Genomic DNA, 22185 nt, shown 5'->3' with positions numbered 1-22185 from the left:
TGCTTCCAACTCTACAATTCTATGATTCTAGGACTGAAGGTTGGTGGGTTATAAGTTGGGCCAGAAAAACATCTACTTCTGCTTCATTGACTATGCAAAAGCCTTTGACTATGTCGACCACAGCAAATTATGGCAAGTTCTTAAAGAAATGGGAGTGCCTGATCACCTCATCTGTCTCCTGAGAAATCTCTATGTGGGACAAGAAGCTACAGTTAGAACTGGATATGGAACAACTGACTGGTTCAAAATTGGGAAAGGAGTACGACAAGGTTGTATATTGTCTCCCTGCTTATTTAACTTATATGCAGAATTCATCATGCGAAAGGCTGGACTAGATGAACCCCAAGCCGGAATTAAGATTGCCGGAAGAAATATCAACAACCTCAGATATGCAGATGACACAACCTTGATGGCAGAAGGTGAGGAGGAATTAAAGAACCTTTTAATGAGGGTGAGAGCACAAAATATGGTCTGAAGCTCAACATCAAAAAACCCAAGATCATGGCCACTGGTTCCATCACCTCCTGGCAAATAGAGGGGGAAGAAATGGAGGCAGTGAGAGATTTTACTTTCTTGGGCTCCTTGATCACTGCAGATGGTGACAGCAGTCACGAAATTAACAGATGCCTGCTTCTTGGGAGAAAAGCAATGACAAACCTAGACAGCATCTTAAAAAGCAGAGACATCACCTTGCCGACAAAGGTCCGTATAGTTAAAGCTATGGTTTTCCCAGTAGTGATGTATGGAAGTGAGAGCTGGACCATAAAGAAGGCTGATCGCCGAAGAATTGATGCTTTTGAATTATGGTGCTGGAAGAGACTCTTGAGAGTCCCATGGACTGCAAGAAGATCAAACCTATCCATTCTGAAGGAAATCAGCCCTGAGTGCTCACTGGAAGGACAGATCCTGAAGCTGAGGCTCCAATACTTTGGCCACCTCATGAGAAGAGAAGAATCCTTGGAAAAGACCTTGATGTTGGGAAAGATGGAGGGCACTAGGAGAAGGGGAGGACAGAGGACGAGATGGTTGGACAGTGTTCTCGAAGCTACGAACATGAATTTGACCAAACTGCGGGAGGCAGTGGAAGACAGGAGTGCCTGGCGTGCTATGGTCCATGGGATCACGAAGAGTCGGACACAACTAAACAACTAAACAACAAACAAAGTTGGGCTGATCTGGATTGGAATGATACCTTCTTTTTTAAAAAAGACAAAAGCAGTTATCCTTGAATTGTCAGAATCCTCTAAGGCCAGAGGGATGAAAAGGCCTTTGCGTTCCATTCCTAAATCTGACTTCACGGACGGCTTGGTGAGTTATTTGTTCCTATATAATGAAGGTCAGGAGCTCAGCTCATCATTATGCATTCCTCATATAATGAATAATCATGCACACCCTACTTCTCTCTAAATTGCTCCCTGATAACCCCTACTACCAGCGGCCCCAGATAAGCCCCACCCCTGATCCTAGTGCTGGTGAAGGTTTATTCCCCACCGCTCACCTCACTTTTTATGCCCAAAACAGCTCTGGGAGGTTGACTGGTCGAAGAAACAGTGTGTGGTCCAGGGCTACTCTGAATTCTTAAAGCTAAACGGGGGAGCTTGAACACAACTCTCCCCAAATATAGGTTTCTAGGCATCAGGTTGCATTCCCACCACCACCCAAAATCAACGAAGGTGGGCTGCAAAATTATGCATTTGCCTGCTTGGACATATTTTTAGGACCCACCTTATGTCTGTGGCAATAAGGTGTTTTAAATTGCTTTTCAATATTGAATTTTAATTGTTGTAACCCGCACTGGAACCTTGGGGCAAAGGGTGAATTAACAACAACAACAACAACAACAACAACAACAACAATAACAACAGGTGGGGAGCTTTACCCTCCATGTCATCTAGTTTAATTTTTAAAAACGATAAGCAACCAGGAGCTGCTTCCTCTCTTGTCCTAGCAGAGCACCACAAAGCAAACAGTTTGCACTCTCTGTCTCTCCTCTAATCACAACTGCCGTAAAAGGTTTTTGCCCAATCCTAGCTAAGTCGCCATTCAGCAACCCTATTACAAGTTTGTTTACAGGGCTTGTTGGGAAATGAAGTCCAAACATGAAAATGAAAGGAAGGCATCAATGCCCATCAACTTTGGGGTGGTGTAATGGTGCTGGGGCTTCCTCACGAGTAATCCGCCCCAAACTCTGTGGCTGGTTTTTACAGAGTTTTATTTATATACATATGTACAAGACAGAGCAACAAAAAGCATGACTGTTCTATCCCGAATCAGAATCCGGAAGCACCGCCCTTCGTGACTTCCTCCAACAGAACACGCTGGGTGTTCGGAACCTCCTCCTCTCCTCTGTGCGCCTCTTTTCACCCCTCCGTTGTTGGGGTGATGGGGCTGCTGGAGAACCCTCCCCACTGGAACTGCCCAACTGGGGGGGGGGGCTGGTGCTGTCTCCTCTGGCACCTCCCCTTCCTGGGCGCTCTGGTCTGACCCTCCAATGCTTCCCTCTGGGAACCTTTCCCTCTCAGCATCCTCAAGGGTCTCCACCGCTGTCTGAGGGACGTCAGTACCACCTTCTGCGGACAGCTCTGAAGCGCTGCCATCCCGGGCTCCTACTGCATCAGGGAGCCCTTGTCTGCACTTCCTGGGCTCTCCACTGTCCCCTGGTGGTCCCCTGACATCCAGCCAGGCCCCCTCAAATATTGTGTGTGTGTGTGTGTGTGTGTGTGTGTGTGTGTGTGTTTCAATGGGACCTGGGCCACTAGGAGTTGGTGCTTATTCCCACTACCTTGGATCTCCCCACCTTGGCTCGGCACTGGGTAAACAAGACCCAGACTACTTTTCCTCCTAGTTTCTTATAATGCACCAAGCATTTCTCTGATTAATACTGTGCTTGGGTAGAGAGATGCAGACTGCCAATCGCCTGCTGTGCTCTATCTCCCCTCCTGATCTCTCTCCCTTTTATGTGCTAGTGGGGGGAGGTGAAAGCCTGCCAAGTGGTCAGTTGCAGTCACGCCACATCATTTCTGGCCCACCTGTGTTTACCCCTGGCTGGGCCAGGAGTGCTGGTGTGCAGAGGCTGGTGCTGACCATTGGCAGCCTCACACACTATCCCATCACAAAGCTCCAAAGAGACGAGTTGTACAATGGTTATGGGGATAGTGAGCCAAGTCTTTTGCCACCTTTTATTTGCCTACAACCTCACTTGGGTCAAAATACTGAGATTCATGACGACTTCCTTTAACTTAAAGGTAAAGGTAAAGGGACCCCTGACCATTAGGTCCAGTCATGACCAACTCTGGGGTTGCACGCTCATCTCGCATTATTGGCCGAGGTAGCCGGCATACAGCTTCCAGGTCATGTGGCCAGCATGATAAAGCTGCTTCTGGCGAACCAAAGCAGCACACGGAAACGCCGTTTACCTTCCCGCTGAAGCGATACCTATTTATCTACTTGTACTTTGACGTACTTTCGAACTGCTAGGTTGGCAGGAGCTGGGACCGAGCAACGGGAGCTCACCCTGTCGCAGGGATTCGAACCGCCGAGCTTCTGATCAGCAAGCCCTAGGCTCTGTGGTTTAACCCACAGCGCCACCTGTGTCCCTTTAACTTAGGACTGGACTAATGTCTGCCTGGCAGGCTTAGATGACGCAAGCAGGCAGTGTTGAGTTGCTATTAAAGAACAGCAATTTGCCAGTAATTCAATTTCTACCTTATTTTTCAATGGAACCCACCCACGCCCTGCTCCAATGTACCATATATATGAAGTCCTAAACTACTGCTAATGCACATTATCCGTGGAACAGGGACCCTGGCAAACAGAATACCTTGAATGTTGATTACAGTAGAAGGAAAGGGATGGTCTCTAGGATGTACCTTCCGGAAGACAGGTTGGCCTAGCAAAACGATTGGCAAAAAGTAAAAGATAAGTGGGTTGCTTTGAGTTTCGGTGGCCGGTTTAACACTTGGTGTTGTTAGATTTGGTTAGCTGCAAAGAATCTACTTTGGTGCATGGCAACTTCATGTGAGGTTATTGCTATGACAATTTCCCACAGCGGACTCTCAAGCACCGCCTTCCCGCATTTTCAAGAATAAACAGAGCCACGAATGAGGTCCCAGCCAGCCTGCTCAAGTGCTTCAAAAGATTAGACTGCTACTCGTCACCTTTGAAATGGTGGCCTCCTAATGGAAATCTATTTCCAATCACAATTTTGCAGCTTAAGATTTCAAGGAGGGGAAAAAAAATGATTACAGCGAATGGGCACTTGTACATTTTTAATGCAGTCTTTATCATTCTCTTCTTTCCTATGCAGTTCCAATCTTCCCCTGGGCTCCTCAGAGCCATAGCTATGCTGTAGACATTTCTCAGAGAAGTTAACAGAAATGCATACTATTTATAAAGTGCTCCTTTAGCCTCAGGGCTGGCTGCATCTGCTCACCATAGCTGCCAAGTTTTCCCTTTTCTCGCGAGGAAGCCTATTCAGCATAAGGGAAAATCCCTTAAAAAAAGGGATAACTTGGCAGCTATGCTGCTCACCTGGTCGATGCTGGTGGAGAAGCAAGGAGTAAAGAGCAGGCAGAGATTAACAGAACTTCACTGAGACATGATGTCTTCAGCAGACATGAAGAGAGCATAAAGGACCCTTGGTAGGTCTGCTTGATAATGCTGTTACTGAGATGTTGACCTTACTCAATGTCAAAAACACCAGCAAGTTCTTAGAATAGGGAGGCTTCTTAAATTGTAAGGGGAAAGCTGCTTCGCAAAAGTTCTGCGGATGGCATACGGGGCAGTGTTTATAAGCAAATGGCTATCTCTATCACAGCATTACATTCTATTTAGGACGCAATCCTATCCACATTTACCTGGGAATAAACCTCACTGGAACTTAATTCAAAGTAAGCGTTAACAAAATTGCCTTGCACAAGTCTAAGATGATCTTGTTTCCAAAGACACGATTTCCCTTACAGATTACTGAAAAATTAAATACCATTTTTGGTGAAAGAAGTGGCTGATGAATCCATTAAGTACTCACTTCTTAAAGACAGTTCTTAAAAACAAGCTCTTCTGCACAAGAGCTCTTCATCTTTAAAAGTAAGAAGTCATCTTACAGGAGAGGCGGAGCTTTAGCAAGGGGAAACTATTTGTAGATTATGCATAAGCCACCTGTGTCTATTATAGACGTTGTTCAAAAATAATTGCTCGGTACTAGGGATGCGTAAAATTCCCCTGTCTTTTTCTGGAATGAGCTAAACTTGGTTGGATTTGGAAGGGGTCCAAAGCTGTTCATTTAAGAGTTCTTCCTCTGTCTGAGCTTCAGGCCTGGTTTTGCTCCAATTGGGGGGGGGGAACAACAAGACCCAGAGACAGGTCTCTCAATTCACTTAGTGAGCCACTGTCTCTACCCTACCTTATGCAAAACTTTCCTTCCAGCAGCAGTGGCAGTACAAAGTGGAGGCCTGCTGCTTTTCATTACACTCCGTCAGGAGTTTCCCAACACACAAACCCTTGGGAATGGTAGTTTGTCAAGGTTTCTGTGAACCTTTGAGCTGCAAGGCTTTGACCCTAATCCAAGGCCCGAGACAAAGTGCTCTACTCTGCACCGCCGCTGGAAGAAGCCAAATAAGAGGCCAAACCTCAAAATGGTGCTGAAAAATATATTCAATAATAATAGTCCCATCAGGACAATAAAATGCCCATTGTGTTTTTGTTGATAACCTTCCTCAGAGTCACAAGACCAAGGTTCTCCTACCAAGACAACGTATCTCCCGTGTGTTGTTATCTGAAATGCATTGGGCCATTTGTTATTTTATTAGGACTATTATTCATAACCATATTTTTCAACACCATTCTGAAGCTTTTAGATGCATCCTACAATTAAATCAGCTGGTAGCTGTGGTGGGCAGATGTTCTGGGGGATGGTGATAATAAGGAAAAAGACTGTGGTGACTTTCAGTGCCATCCTAACCACGCCTTTTCAGGAGTAAGCCGTACTGAATTCAGTGGGGCTTACTCCCAGGTAAGTGGCAGTTAGGACTGCAGCCTTAGTGCTTTGAACTCTCCTGGCTTTTGTTCAGGTGTTATATTTTGATGCAAAGGCAGCTACAGATAACTTGGCACAGAGGCCCTTGGAACAGTCAGTACAAGACCATGATTTGATCTACGATATCCCTTGGCTGTTATGCCAGGAGCCATGTTGCCAGCAAAGCTGCTTAAAGAGCACGAAAGAATCTTAAACTCACTGCCATCCTCTAGGTCTCTAGAGCTCTGTATTATGCTTTCAAATTGTTACCCGCAAATCACTGGATTTTTAAAAAAAGTCTTACTCTGTTGTCCAGAAACGTGTGATGTTAAGTGTGTCGGAAAGAAATATCACACCACTGCATCAAACTTGGTTTACACACTAGTTACTTAGTACGTGGGTTTAGTGTTAATCTCAGTTTGCATGAAAGAAATCAAGATGTCCTACCGTTCAAACGTTTCCCTTGATTACGAAAACAAAAAAAATAAGCCAAGATGTTAGCAAATGGAAAACAGACTGCCATCTTCTTCAAATATCCAAGCTGGGTTCATTGACGGGGAATGTTTTCTACGCCAGCACTACAATTTTAATCTGTAAAAGCCGCTTTTAAACTTTTCAGCTTGGGTTCCTCTTCTGGTTTGGGAGTTCAAAACATGCAACCATATACAGTCCTTTGCAATACCCCCATATTCCTTTGCAATGTTGCAGAGGTTCTTGGGGTGCAACTCTTCCTTTAGTTCACTGTTTCCTAAAAACATACCTTCCCCATGCAACGGCTTGGGTGATTTATGCAAGTAGGCTGGCTTTGCACTTTTGAGAAAGGTCTTGGACTTTTTTTTTCTGAATTCAGCCGCACCTCTTATTGAGTTCCATACTGATCCTTCTAGTAGCTATGCATCCTTTCCTCATTACATAACTTTCTGTTTTATTTTGTTTTTGAAAATGCTTTTGTGGGTCTTTGGACCAAAATAAAGAATGTATGTACAGTATGTAACTTGCTTTGAGCTTTTATTTTTTAAAAAGCTATCAGAGAAAGGCAATATGCAAGTATGTAACACTTTTACAATCAAAGCATAAAAGTGATCAGTTCATTGCAGAACTGCTTCCACAACATCCCCAATCAAATTTAAAAAATGGGTGATAAAAAAGGAACGAGAAGTGCTCATTATTTAAATGGTACAGTACAAATTCAGGAAACTCCCCTGGTGGAGGCATTCATGTCCTGTTTCATTCTAGTGTGATGTTTGCCTCTCTTTCATCACAAAAGGTGAAAAGAAATACCATATGTTCATTACCATAATACAACTATTAACATTTGATTGTCCTGGGTAGGAGTCCCCACCCCCCTGCAATGGCTTTAGGACAAAGAGGTGGGAGCCCATCTCTTTCTGTATTCATATTTGAATATATGCATTGGGTGAATGGGTAATGATTCTGTGGAGTGAAAATTGGGATTCATGTTAAAGTTGCATAATATTTTAAGTATATGGAACTATCACATGAATCCCAATTCATGTTATAAACAGTGTACACTGTGTACACATTACTGGCTTAAAACATAGTTGGGCCATTGTAAACTGGTTGATTCATTTAATGGACAACTAACCGAAACTTGCTGTTTACAGAAAAACAACAGCAGTTCTGAGCTGCTTCAGGAATGATGTCATCTACTTTGTTGAGTCACTGCTCTGGTTTGCACTTAACTCCAAGCCATGGTTTGCTAACTTGATCATCTCAACCCAGCCCAGCAGCTAAACCATGGTTTATTAACCATGAGCCAACTATGCTCGTATAAGCCATGGTTTGCTGCTGGTTTATAAACATTGCTTAATGTGTGTACTAAGCCAAGGTAAACCTGTATGAATTTTAGTTAATCATGGGTCACAAATGTTATTCCTTTTTCCATACAGCCTTCTTAATCTTAAAGAGCTATGAAAGGCATTAAATGGTACTAATGCTTTGATGTGAGTCTGTTTAATATTATATATCTTAAAAGGAAAGGGAATAAGCAGTAGAAGAACCTAATTTTCCACATGGAAACATACATTCAGAAGACAGCAAATTAATAATAATAATAATAATAATAATAATAATAATAATAATGAAAAAGCCATACCTGTAATTGTGAAGCCACCTAGAGGAATAGCAAAATGGAAAGAGAGAAAAAGGAAGCAAATTAGCATCCGTTGCTTCACATCACATGTCAACTATAAAATTCTACCCTAAAGTTCCCTACAGGAAATGCACTCAATTGGATCAGGCAAAAATGCCAAAACATGTGTCGGTGTGTGTGGTTTATCCTAATTTCAAATGTGTGAAAACGAGAAAATTTCAAAAAGTCCAGATTTGGTTGAAACATTTTATTCCCTGTTCAATTAAGGCCAAGATTAGATGCTACAAAAAATAAAATATGCAGCCCTACACTCTCCTCTTTGCTATCCTGGTCACTTTTTGGATTTCAAAATGTGTGGTATGACATCACGGTGATGTGAAAGTCCCCACCCACAGCTCCACTTCATTAGCTGTTCCACTTCATTGGCTGGAAGATCACAACACAGCGCGGTCACATCACGTTTTGTTTTACCTGGTCTTTCTGGCGGAGACAGGTTCACAAAACTCAAGGCTGCTGCTTTAGTGACTGCTGTGCATCACTGTCATCACCAGAGAACACCCCAGGAATATATCTTATTTGGAAAATTACTGCTTCTTACATCTTGGTTTCGAAACTTATGGAGAAGCCCTAGCACAGAGTACAAGACTTTGCATGCAGAATCCTCAACAGGGTTTCAGTTGTGTGTTTACTTCAGCTCCTAGCATCTCTAGTTAAAAACTCCAGCCTGAGATCTTGGGAGTATTAGCAGATGCAGCTCCCCAATGGCATGATTCAGTATTAGGAAGCTTCCTGTTTTCTTTTTTGAACTCCCACTCCAACACTAAATATGCCTTCTCATTTCAGCCTCAACTGTCCTCCTATTTGTAGAAATAGACAAAGGCGCTTAGAGGATGCTATGCTATCTGTTACAGATTCTAGTCTTCTCTAAAGCACTATGCCGAACTTCCTACGTTCCTTCACACTCTGTTGTCATGGTGCCCATTCAAGTGAATGAAGCAACTCCTTTGGGGAGTGGTGTGTGTAGGTGAGCTGCACATTTCCTGTACCCGATTAGCTGGGTATGAATAAGTGATCCGATTCCAAACCACTCCACTCATTGGCCCACGAGATACGAACCTGACTCCACAGTATAGCCTTCATGACCGCATTTAGGTTAGCGTGCACTTCGTAAGATGCAACAGGATTGAGTCACCAAAGGAACCTCAGGTTTATCTTTCAAATGTCCCACCACTATCATTGGGGATTTCATTTAAGAGGAATCTCTCCTGCATGAACACCACAGGAATTAATGGGAATGCTTGGGGGCTCCCAGGCGCGTAGCAAGGGAGGGGCGATGGGGGCGGTCCGCCCCTAGCTCCACTCTGGCGGGGGTAGCACGTGGGGGCAGCATGCGGGGGCAGCACCCCTGCCCCGCCCCTGGCCTCCTCCGCCCGAGGAGGAAGAAGCAGAGCGTGCTACGGAGCGGGTTGCTGCCGGGCGGCGGTGCCAAACCGCAAGCAAGCCTCTCTGTGGCTTGCTCACAGTTTTCCGGCGCCGGCACCACCTGGCGGCAACCCGCTCCATAGTGCGCTCTGCTTCAGAGCGTGCCGGCCAAGCAGAGCAGCAGCGCCAACCCGGATGGACTGCGCAAGTGCAGACACGCGCAATCCATCCGGGGTCATCCTGGTGCGCGCCAAGTGGCACCGTTCGCCACTGGGGGCTCCTACACAGTGCTCACTCATTTGAGCTGAAACCAGGGCCTACCTATGAGTTGCAAACAACTGTGTGCTTCAAACTCCCAGCACCGCTTTTTAAAACAAGAAGCAGCTTTGGGAAAGGGGGATTTAGAATGAAAAACTGGCAAAAGGAGAACATACTTAACCTGTATCTGGCTAATGATTTCTCTGTTCCAAATAGCGTCCCTCAACAGGATTTCAGTTGTGTGTTTACTTTTGCAAAGGTCCTGGAACCTCTCATTTCAGCAGAGTCTCATGTACCAAAAGGAATAATTCTTTGGTCACAAAAACCAGTGAGCGTTTCCACTTGAGCAATTTCTGTAATGGGCTGTAATATATTCTCTTAACTGATCCAAAAAAACGACTTTCCCTCAATTGGCATATGAAAATCAGTGTCCACCACCTTCCCCCAAAATGGATGTACAATATAGCTTAAAGAAGACCTATTGTGCCATTCTGCAAAGTGAAAGTTAAAGAAAAATAGATCTCTCCCCTTCCTTAATGTATCAGAAGAAACCCTGGATAAAATTTGAATCTTGGCCTGTTTAATCTGTGCATCTGCCAAAAGGCTTTCTGGAGATGAGATGTTTCAACCAATTACCATACAATTGACCTAAGATGTCTCATCTTTTCGCATCAGATCTTTAATACCTTGATTTCAGTCTGAGGGCACACTGAATCCAAGGGATTACTTCAAAATCAGCAGATATGGAAAATAAATTTAAGTAAGAAACATGAAATCAATTACTTTCATTTAGTTAAACTGCATTATTAATCTTTTTTTAAAAAAAGAAACATTTGAGAGCACAAAAATAAAGTAATAGAACAACCAACTTACATAAAGTACATCGATTGACTGGAAAAGAAATGGAAAAGAAATACAAGAAATGGAGTGCTTACCAAGCTCATTCAACAACAGGGCTGTGGAGAAGGCACAGAGGGACAAATACAGAAGAAGAAGAAGAAAAGACAATGAGCAATGAAATTAAAGGGAACATCTACAGAAAGGCTCCAGATCCAGAAGGCCAGAAAATGCAGATCTGTAAAGCTGCAGGACATTGTTACTACAAAGGAAAAGAGCATGAAAAATAATGGAAGAGAGAAACATTTCATGGGGGTGGTCTGTGAAATGGTGGAGGAATATTAGATGCACGGTTATTTAATATATTAGCTGTGACAAACCTTTTAAAAAAAATACATTCGATGCACCCAGTGTTTAGATTCTACTCTTTTGATCCTTATTTGGATCTTAATTCTGTATCGATTTACAGCTCTGCCAAAAGTTTGAGGAAAGAATATGTTCCATTGGATTCCTGTGGGAGTTTGCTTCCTTCTTGGCCTTTTAAAAATTATTTTTAAGAAGTCGTTGGTCTATCTAAAATTATAGGATGGGAAAGAGTGTTTACTACATACGCGTTTCTCACATCTGTTCACATCTGTGGGCCTTTTGTGCAATACTACATCCTCAGAGTGTTTGTTACTGTGTCAGGGAGTCCCTTGGGCACTGCGAATGTGGCAAAAGGGATAGGGCAGGCATCCCCAAAACTGCGGCCCTCCAGATGTTTTGGCCTACAACTCCCACGATCCCTAGCTAACAGGACCAGTGGTCGGGGAAGATGGGAATTGTAGTCCAAAACATCTGGAGGGCCAAAGTTTGAGGATGCCTGGGATAGGGCAAGCAGGGGGTGGGGTGGGGAATGAGGAAGTCCCAAAGTGTGAGCTGAAAACCCCCGAGAGCATCCCCAGGCAACGGTACCCTGATGGTAAGGAGGAATTCACCCTTGGAACCAAAGAATCCTGAAACACCTTGAAGACTAAATAATGCACTACACTGCGAGCTTCTTACAATGTGTGAAAAATCAGCTGTAAATGTGGTTATGCTGGTTTTAAAGATCATTTCTCGCTGTCCTTCCTACAAAATCTTGGCTAGTGATTCTGTGAAGGGGCTATGGAACTCTAGCCAGGAATTTGTCCTCAGTCCCTTACACAAAAACAACAACAACAACAACAACAACAACAACAACAACAAAAATCCATTCCCAGAGCTCTGGGGGAAGGCCACAAGAGTTTCAAGACTTTAAAAACAAGCTTTGCATTGATAGCAAGGGTGTGAAATAAAACTACGAGTATTTCGATGCTCCGTCTCAGCTTGTGCTCAGTGGAAAGCTGGTAAGTAAAACGGGGAGGGAATAATGTGCTCTAATGTTCCTGCAAGCATCCCTGGAGGAAAAGCAAAATGCGTTTAAAAACAACCCTTCCAAAACAGGTTGCTTGGTTGTCTAGTAATAAAACCAACCCCGGGGGCTTCTGTTCCCAGTTTTACAGTGGTACCCATGTGTGTACAAAGATGTCCAGCTATTCTATGGTTGCAGACAGACGATAGTTTTTAAAGAAGTTGAAAGTGGCTCGAAAGAGTCTTTGTTCACTGTGGTGTACACTATGCTGGATGGAACTGATGAGACACCAACTTGGCGAAGGCTCGGGAACATAGACATCTCTTTTGTCCCATTGTTGCCTCTAGTCAAATATGCTTTGACGTGTTTCTGAAACAATAAAAAGCCTGCAAAACCTAACTGAGCAGAAGGGAAAGTGAGATGAGCATATAATGCTACAAGCGGTGAATCCTCCTTTTAAACGAGTCTCCTTCTGAGCAAACAATTTTTTGTGACTATTAATTGCTCAGTAACACATATCTGGAAGGAAGGGGCTGGCTTCTGGCATGAGGTTTGAGGAGGGTTCTGGTTTGCTCTGCATTTTGGAGCAAATGTTCCCATTGCACACCTTCTTGAGACTCTCATGTGGATTGGAAGACTGACCTGAGGATTGAGCCATTTAATCAGCAGGTTGAACCATGCATGCATCTGCACTGTATTTGCAAGGTGGTTCATTTCAACTTCTAACACATTTTAAGTGCCCTTAGAGCAGCTCTGTGGCCTCACAGTAAAGAAAGCCTTTTTAAGATGCTTTCAAGAATTGACTGGGGAATTGTACGGGAAAAACATGGCCACGCCATTTCCATTTATTTATTTTCTTCTTAAAGTGCACCCATAAACAGGACAGAAGTGATCCAGTTTTTTTGGGGGGGGGGAATGAAGGCAGCAAGGAATGGAAATATGATGATCCATCCATCCTTATTCCAGCATATGAAGAGAGACTTGTGGGTGAACACTGCCTTCTTACAAGGGTAGATCTCTCTCCTGTATGGAATGGTTATATTAGAAGTAGGTCTGAGCTGGCTTAGGCAGAAGAGCAAGAGACTCTTAATCTGAGGGTCATGGGTTCGAACCCCACTTTGGACCAAAGCTTGCAGCAGAGGACCCTTCAAACACTATGATTCTATGATAGTTCTAGAGGCTGCAAGCTTTCAAAAAAGAAGGTTGGGCTAGGTGACCCAGTGATTACCTTTCAGTTTTATAATTCTTTCTCATCGTTCAAAGCCCCCTATAAGAAAGGGAGGGGGACGGCGGCATCTCTCTGCCAGTCTAGATACCTCTGATGAAGCATTAGAGAGGAACTCACAGATCTACAAGCAGCTTTTCAGAGTCTCCTCGGGAGACCTACTCCACAGTTTGAGATCTACGGCTGTACTGCTGAATTTTCTGCATCAATGCTTCTTTTTATCCTGGAAATGCTGGATTGTTATAATTGCAAGATCACCTTGTTTGATTTCAGGACGTATACTTAGTTTATGGCTATACTATGCAGTAGAGCCATATGTTGTAAATTATTTTCCCTTTTGCAAAAGCAAAACAATTCCACTTAACTCCTGTTTTATTCAAAGTCCGGATGTTTAAGGTGAGCAGGGCAGGAGAGGGTTCCTTGTAAAATACATCTGTGGCTGATTTTGAGAAACTTTTATGTGACTTAGAGATAGGTAAAGGGACCCCTGACCATTAGGTCCAGTCGTGACCGACTCTGGGGTTGCGGCACTCATCTCGCGTTATTGGCCGAGGGAGCCAGCGTACAGCTTCTAGGTCATGTGGCCAGCATGACAAAGCCACTTCTGGCAAACCAGAGCAGCACATGGAAATGCCGTTCACCTTCCCGCTGTATTTATCTACTATTTATCTATTTGCATTTTGACGTGCTATTTAATAATAATAATAATAATAATAATAATTTATTATTTATACCTCACCCATCTGGCTGAGTTTCCCCAGACACTCTGGGCGGCTTCCAACAGAACAGAACAGAACATTAAAATGCAATAATCGATTAAACATTAAAAGCTTCCCTAAACAGGGCTTCCTTCAGATGTCTTCTAGAAGTCTGGTAGTTTTTGGACATCTGGTGGGAGGGCTAAGCTCTTCTCTCACTCTTCTCTATCTGTATTTTTTCTCTGCATTGAAAGCAAAGCCAGCTCTAGGGGGCTGGCAAAAAAGCCTATGGTGGTCCCCAGTGCTTTTTTTCCCTTCTAAAAAGGTGTTTAGGGGTACTCTCATTTTCCTACTCCTATTGAAATACTGCCCCCAGCTCCGTCTTAAGCGCCCCTGTCGCCATGGTGCGCCGGATCTCTCCGGCGCCCTTCCACCCCGTTTCCCGGCGCGGTGGGCGGGTGGGCGGGGCGCTGCTGCGCGGTGGGCGGGTGGGCAGGCACAGCGCGATCTCTCCGGTGCCCTCCCGCCCCGTTTCCCAGCGCGGTGGGCAGGTGGGCGCCGCGTGCAGCTGACCGGCGAACCGGCCGGCCAGCGGGCGGGCGCAGCTCGCGGTGCCCTCCTGGCGGGCCGGCACCATGGTGCCCTGCACCACCGGGGGTCTACGACGAGCCGGCCCTAACTGCCCCTCAATGAGGCCAAACATAGATTCACAAAACGTTTAGGGCAGGCATCCCCAAACTGCGGCCCTCCAGATGTTTTGGCCTACAACTCCCATGATCCCTAGCTAACAGGACCAGTGGTCAGGGAAGATGGGAATTGTAGTCCAAAACATCTGGAGGGCCGAAGTTTGGGGATGCCTGGTTAAGGGGTATGTGCTAAACTGGTGGTCCCTCTCTCACGTCAGTGGCCACCGGTGGGCCTGCTTGTTGGTGATGGTGGGCTGCACTTGGATTCTGAGTAGCACAAACTGGCTGGCTCCAGCTCTAATTTTAATGTCGCATAATGCCTGAGAATGCAGATACATTGGGGGCACTGGGGGAAGTTAAAGGGGCGACTAGAGTCTGCCACTCAGCACTGCTATGAGCAATGAACTGAATGGGTTGTTTTTTTAAAAGGTGGGTATAGAGTAAGCGTTGGTGGTGCCCTTCCCTGTGACCCTGGCAGCTGCCCAAGGACGCTGGGTGTGGATGGGAACAGATTTCAGACCCACCTCTCCCAAGCTGTTTATGTGCTCCCCTGCTTTCTGGGGGGTAACTGACAATGCTAAAAGTAACAGCTTATTTCCCATGGGTTTTTGCTTTTATGTGGACGTTGCCTCCACAAAGAAGCTTAAAAGCATGACACAGATCTTCATTGCTCTCATCTTCCTCCCTTTCCCCCTTTAATCTGCCACTATCACCCAAGCAGTCATGTCTGTTTCCCTTCAGTTATACTTGGGAAAACTAAATAAGGATTTCCTTTATGATGGATCGTAAGAACACTTTTTCAGGGAAATTCTGCTTTAGGTCACCCAGTCGCTGCTCACCTTAACCAGCCGGAAATGGAAGCTGTTATCTGTAAATTGCCAATCATCACTGTTGGAATGGAAAAAAGGTCTGCAAGCTAACTGCAATATTGAGCTACAATTGCTTCATCAAACAGGATGATTCAAATTGGTGGAAATATAATCCAAGTAGGTTTGGCTAACGTCCACAATAATTGGATAAATTCTCAGGTGCAATGAATCTTGACATATTTTGAAATTTATCTAGGATTGCACTATGTGATCCTCATACAATTCATTGACACTGTATGGTATATTCTTGCTCTGTTGGTTTATTGTATTGCCTGGCAATGCTGTTAATATATATGGGCATCCTAGTTAATATTATTCACTGCTGGCAACGCCACAACATGTGGGAACGTGTTACAATCTAGTAAAATAGGTTCACAATGCCAGGGGGAGCCACACCTTCTCAGGGAAGTCTTCCTCACACTTCAGGTTTATTCTCACATTCTGCTCTTAATGAGGAAACATGTGAATTGAAACTCACCACTTTGCCTGTTGCAACCTCTGGAGGAGGAGTTAGGGGTAGTCTGAAAGTCTGTTTTGCAGCAGCGGTAAAGGTAAAGGGACCCCTGACCATTAAGTCCAGGTGTGACCGACTCTGGTGTTGCGGCGCTCATCTCACGTTATTGGCTGACGGAGCCGGCATACAGCTTCCGGGTCATGTGGCCAGCATGACAAAGCCGCTTCTGGCAAACCAGAGCAGCACATGGAAACGCCGTTTACCTTCCCGCTGTAGCGGTACCTATTTATCTACTTGCACTTTGACGTGCTTTCAAACTGCTAGGTTGGCAGGAGCTGGGACTGAGCAATGGGAGCTCACCCCGTCACGGGGATTCGAAGTGCCGACCTTCTGATCAGCAAGCCCTAGGCTCTGTGGTTTAACCCACAGCGCCACCCGCATCCCTTGAAACAGCAGTAGCAGTAGCTGCTGCTTAATAATTATCACACTGCATCTTGCCCTTTCTCCAAGGAGCTCAGGGTGGCATAGATGGAGTTATCCTGTTTTATGCTCACAATAAGGTAGGTTAGGATGAGAGAAGGGGGGGGGTTGGATGGATGTGGATATTCCATAATATCCAGGATCCCACCCCCTGCACCGTGATCATTGGCCTGAAACAGACGGACGGAAGAGAGAAGTCTGAGGCATTGTACAGTTAATTCGCTGTGTCTGACTTCAACACAAAGGCTACCACTACATGTGGTGTGTAATATACATATAGTTTGGGCCTCATTAAGAAGATACTGTGGAAACTCGACCTGTGAGAATGATACTTGGTTATAATATACCTAATGGTTATCATAAACCCTATGTCCTATTATTTGGATTTTATATTATTCACTTCAAAGGGCCCGTTATATTATTTATTTTTTACGATGTATTTAAGTGGGACGTAATAAGCAGCAGGAATGTCATCATTTTTATTTCTTTTCAAAAAAAGGAAGAGAGAGAGAGAAACTAAATTAAAACTGCTGAACTTTGACAGAGGCCAGGGGCAAGCTAAGTGGAAGCCAAGTCAGAAAGTTGTGAGAGGAGAGAAACATAATTAGAGGAAGAAGTCCCCAGTTTCTTGTGAGCTGCCTGGGTTTGCTCTCACACCTTTCATTCCTCTTCGGATCCATATTGGTTCCTCAAGCACAAGGTAGAAACTGCACTCTTTCTCATATTCCTCTCGGTCAAGTATTCTAAGGGTAATGTATTTCCTGTGGGGAAACAAGACAAAGGCAAAACAAATGGTTGGCTTTACACACACACACACACAAGCACACACATGCTTTTAAGTCTGACCAGTCGAGGTAGCGGCAGTCTGCAATGGCAATGGAGGGGAACACACTGCCACACATCCCTCTTTTATGTATGTAAAAGAGCAGAAAACCTCCGTTCCAGAAACTTCCTTGTCTGATTCCGTTTGGATAAGAACCCCCTCACAAAGTTAGCTTTGCATTCAGGTAGACCCAAGGAGGATTGGATTCTAATTACATCAGTGTCATTATTTTATCTCAAGCATAAGTCTCTGAATCTCGAGCGATTAAGGCAGTTTATTCAAACAACCTATAAGGCAGATAAGGGTGAGGCATGAGGCCTTTTCAGACGTTCATTCTATGGAGAAGGAATGTGTGTGACGGTAAGAACCTTAGCAGGTTCTCCCCACAACCCATGTGAACACATTAGACTGTCTGAATCCAGCCCTCATTCACAAAACCTGCTACTCACCTTTTTTTGCCCCACACGGGTGTTCATTCTCCAGAGAATGAATGCCTGAAAGGAGTTATAACACCATTTCCTCACAGCCACCCATTTAGCTTCATGGCAGAACACAGATTTGTCACACAGTACGGTGCCCTGGACCTCAGTCAAGAGGGAAAAGGTTTTCGCTTGCCATTCCAGCATTGAACATAGGTTAAATACTGGTTGTTCTGCTGAACTAAATAGAATTTAAATCAACCAGATGCTACTCTTTCCAAGATTGTGCCTGCATTTTACAGCAAATGGAAAACTTGAGCTCCGGACATTCTAGCAACAGCCTCTGTGGCCAGTGACTCGGCTCTCTGCCCCTTTACATAGATAATGGAATGTGTGTTTTTGAGACTCCATGAATGGGAATGTGCCAGGCATCCATGAGTGATCAAGTCAGGTGCATACAGGTAGGGCTCATCCCCACACAGCCGTCCTTTTCACCTTTCTTTTCACTCATCTCCACCAGATGGGGCTCCCCAATCTCAACGTAGAACGTCTTGTTTTTCTCATACTCCTCATCATCAATTACTTTGATTGATACCACTTTGCTGAAACAGAGAAGGAGAAGGAGAAGAAGAATACAGATTCAAGAGTAAGGCGAGGGAAGTAAGAAAAGAAAAGAAAGGGGGGGGGGAGTAAAAGAAAAGAGGAAACTGCACAAATTCAAGGACAAAATCAGTGGGTTATTGCCCCATGCAGTTGAAATGATGGCATTCTATGTTAGTAATATGCAACAGCTCACAAATGCCTCTGCAAAATCCACAACTGCATGGGCTAATTTCTTGAAGAACGTAAGAAGTGACCTGCTGTATCAAACCCAAGGCCCATCTAAGTTTAGCATCCTTTTCAACCAGATGCCAATGAGAAGCTCGCAAGCAGAACAAGGAAGCAAAAGCATTCTCCCCACTTGTGATTCCCAGTGGCTACAAAGAGGTATACTGCCTCACACACTGGAGGTAGCCATTATGGCTGGTACCCATTGATACCTTTACCCTCCATGAATGAGTCTAATCCTCTCCTGAAACCATCATCCTAGTTGGTGGCCATCAACTCCATCTTATGAGGGTGAATGCTATTGCATCCCATAGTGGAAGTCATCTAACTTGTGTGTTCTGCTGTCATTCTAGGGCATATCTACACAATAAAACCTACATTGGTTGTATACCACTTTAGCTGACCTGGCATCTCCTGAGGAACCCTGGGAACTGGAAGGCTGATGGGGATGCTCAAAGCTGCATTAGACAGCACTTGCTACTCTCTAACTTAGGAAGCCATCAGTAGTGTGGTTTTAAAATGTGGGTTGTTGTTGTTTAGTCGTTTAGTCGTGTCCGACTCTTCGTGACCCCCTGGACCATAGCATGCCAGGCACTCCTGTCTTGCAATGCCTCCCGCAGTTTGGTCAAAATGTGGGTATGCTCCTGTATTGCCTACTTTTCTACATCCTCTTAAGTTATGTTTCCAATGGATGGGAGTGTAGGATCTGCAAGTCGGGATATGTCATCAGGGCACTGCTGCTTCACAGTCAGATCATGTGATGTTGGGGAAGGGCAATAGCTCAGTGGCAGGGCACCTGTGTTGTACATAGAAGGTCTCAGTTCAGTCCCCAGTATCTCCAGGGAGGTCTGGGAAAGATTCCCTGTCAGAGAGCAGCTGCCATTGAAATCCAAAGGCTTTGCTCCCAAGTGAACATGTTTAAGATTGCGCTGCTCATTCGGCTTCCACATGCTAAGTGCAAAAATATCCAGGCTGCACCATAAGAAAGCTGTTTAGCATGACTTACTGCCAGTTAAGCATGCACAGCATTGCAGTCTAAGGCTTGGTACGCCTTAGCAGCTTAAAATGCAGCAAGCTCATTCCCCCATCCCCGTATTTCAAGTCACATTTGCACATTGCTGCACACATCAGACAGAGGGCAGGGATGTTTTCACCCAATGCACATTACCTGTTTGTTTCTCTGTGCCAGCTACTGCCCCCTCCCTCCCCAAACTCCTATTCATGAAGCTGCCATCTGTGCATGCACAACGGTTATCTCAAATGTACACACCCCACTTAACTGCAAAGTGAATGTGGCCTACATTTTCAAATAGGATGAGGGGAAACACATAAAACAGCAGGATTTCTCAAGGAACTACAGGATAAGTATGGATTGTGGCTAACACCACGGGTACACAGTTTCAAAAACCAGTGGCGAGAGTGCATTGGACCCAGAGTTAACAGCAATGTGTACAAAGCCTAAGGCTCCACAATCGCCCCCGTAATCCACCCAAAGACAAATGGAACACTGGGGCCCTTTTCATCATGTTCAGCAATATTTTATCTTCCCACCCACATTTTAACATCCGATTTGAGAAAGATAAGTGTTCTGGTGCATGAGAAATCTTGCTCACAACTCTGTATACTGCAGTAGGAGTTTTGCCCTGCTGTTGCTTCTGAATCTGTTTTTTCTTCCTAAGCAAACTGGGTTGTGAAGAATGCAAATAGCTGCAAACTGCTCTGGGGCATCCACTACATTTCTTGTGGCATGTAAGCGGGAAGCATCCGCTTGGTGCACAGAACACCTCAGGTAAGGCTAGGAGAGGCCCTGTTTGAAATACTGAAGATGGACTAATGAGCTGACTTCGTATAGGGCAGCTTCCTGTGTTCCTAAATCGAGCCTCTTCATCAAGAGGATCTAAGCCTAAATTGCTTTATCCACTTTTCTTTTCTTTCCTACTTAAAAGGAAAACGGAAAAGAAGTAGCAGTGCCACAGGTGAGTTGGATAATCAGAAATTCTCAGGATAGATTATGGCAGAAAAGGAAACATTCACTCAGAAAGCCATGCTGTATGAGCCACTAATTTATATATCTATACCCATATGTAAACACACTCTATTACCCTAAAACTGATCAGTCAATGCATCCATCCATTAGTGTCTCCATCTCCCACACAAACACAGCAATGGCGCTTAAGGCATGTCAGCCTTATTTTCCAGTCTGCCAGGGGACACTGCTCTTTCCTTGCTCTCTACCCTGCTGTATCTTATGGTATGTCTGATTCTGCACATTATTAACATGGCGCTTCAGAGCTAAACGGCATGTTATCCCAGGTTTCCACTTTGGCGCCCTTTGACTGTCATTCTAGTCTACTGAACTCTCTGTGTGTTTGTGTGTCCGCAGGGTGGGATGGAGTTTTATAAATGGACGGTGAAAATGGGCTTCCTTTCGTTTGACGTGAACACTGAAAACGAGCGTCCCCAGCTACTTCCATAATCAAACTGAAAAGGCCAGGGAGAGAGGATGCAAATGAAGCTGTCCTTGCCAAGAGCTGTTGATATATGCACGAGGATTTTCAGCACAACGGCCTTTAAAAGAACTAGACTTAACTTCCAACAACCAGAAATGCCAAACACTTACCTGGAAAAAAGTAACCTACTTACAATTGCCTTCCCTTTGTATATGTTATGAGGAGTTGTGTGGCAAGTGGGGGGGGGGATAGCTCAGTTTTAGAATACTGTTTTAGATGCAGAAGATGCTACTGTGGTTGGGAAGCCCCCTTGGCTGAGATGCCGGAGAGGTGCTGCCAGCCAGAGTAGACAACACTGGGCTAGAGCAGCTTTTCCTCAGGTAGTTTTCGTATGTTTATCTTGTTAATTCTTTATGACAGTTTGGGACCAAACTGTGTGGGCTAATACAACTCTTTAAACACACAGGATGCTGTGGCTCATCCACTATTTTCAAACAAATATAGTTTGCACTGTTTTCCATCCTGTAGTGATAAAACAGGAATGGAGGAGCTTAGGGCAGCCTCAGGGTTTTCGGTAGTGACGGAATCAGGCTACAATAGGCATCTGACAAAGTAAATATGACCTGCTATTTCTAGTTGCTTGAAACTGGTCTCGGGTGTTTTTAAGCATCTGTAAAAATGAATAAAACAGCAAAACAGAGAAGATGGATGTCACAAAATCTGTGCATGAAACCATCTAGTCCGGCCATTCAGTGTTGGCTATAAAAAGATACACCTCAACAAGCTTTCATAGGAAACTATTTATGGCTTTTCACAGTCTGGAAATGCAAAGGGATGAAATGGGAGGGAGGCAAGTCTGGAAATGCAAAGGGAGAAATGGCAGGGAGGCAAGTCTGAAGAATACTACTTTGGTCCTCATAGCTGTTGATTTGTTGTTCTTTCTCAAAGAGAAAATTCAATTAGATTTATGTCTGATGCCTTAACAGAGAAGCTTGACCTATCCTCACACCTTCTTATCTTGAAGCACCACCCCAGTACATTCCATCTGTTATGGGAGAATTTATCAATGTAATAAAGGAAAATAAAAAGATGAAAAAGCTGCATACAGAAAAAGCTCAATTAATACCTGTATAACCTGTCATTCAACCAAGTGACTCTTTCTTGACATAACAGTTTTCTAAAATATACAATTTCTCCCACCTTATGCATAAAAGTGATTCAATTTATAGAGAAGGATG

At 44.5% G+C, this 22185-nt stretch overlaps 1 protein-coding gene across 7 annotated transcripts in view; it reads right to left on the bottom strand.

Moving 5' to 3' along the window:
* The window catches only part of SLC8A1 (solute carrier family 8 member A1), a 297760-nt gene that overhangs the window by 40825 nt on the left and 234750 nt on the right, over window positions 1-22185 (bottom strand). For 4 of the 7 annotated variants that reach the window (XM_035111007.2, XM_035111006.2, XM_035111008.2 and 1 more), the window contains 4 exons: window positions 17085-17188; window positions 8130-8147; window positions 6461-6475; window positions 3821-3889 (listed from right to left, as the gene is read on the bottom strand). In XM_035111007.2, the coding sequence (XP_034966898.1) occupies window positions 3821-3889; window positions 6461-6475; window positions 8130-8147; window positions 17085-17188 (206 nt within the window). Of the gene's footprint in view, window positions 1-3820; window positions 3890-6460; window positions 6476-8129; window positions 8148-10741; window positions 10763-17084; window positions 17189-18164; window positions 18272-22185 lie in introns of all 7 variants that reach the window. The other 3 variants (XM_060273067.1, XM_060273064.1, XM_060273065.1) reach the window with 3 other exon arrangements.

Source organism: Zootoca vivipara, chromosome 3, assembly GCF_963506605.1.
Source record: "Zootoca vivipara chromosome 3, rZooViv1.1, whole genome shotgun sequence".
Classification (NCBI taxonomy): Eukaryota; Metazoa; Chordata; class Lepidosauria; order Squamata; family Lacertidae; genus Zootoca; species Zootoca vivipara.
The sequence above is the reverse complement of the archived record's forward strand: the minus strand, read 5'-3'. Positions and strand labels throughout refer to the sequence as shown.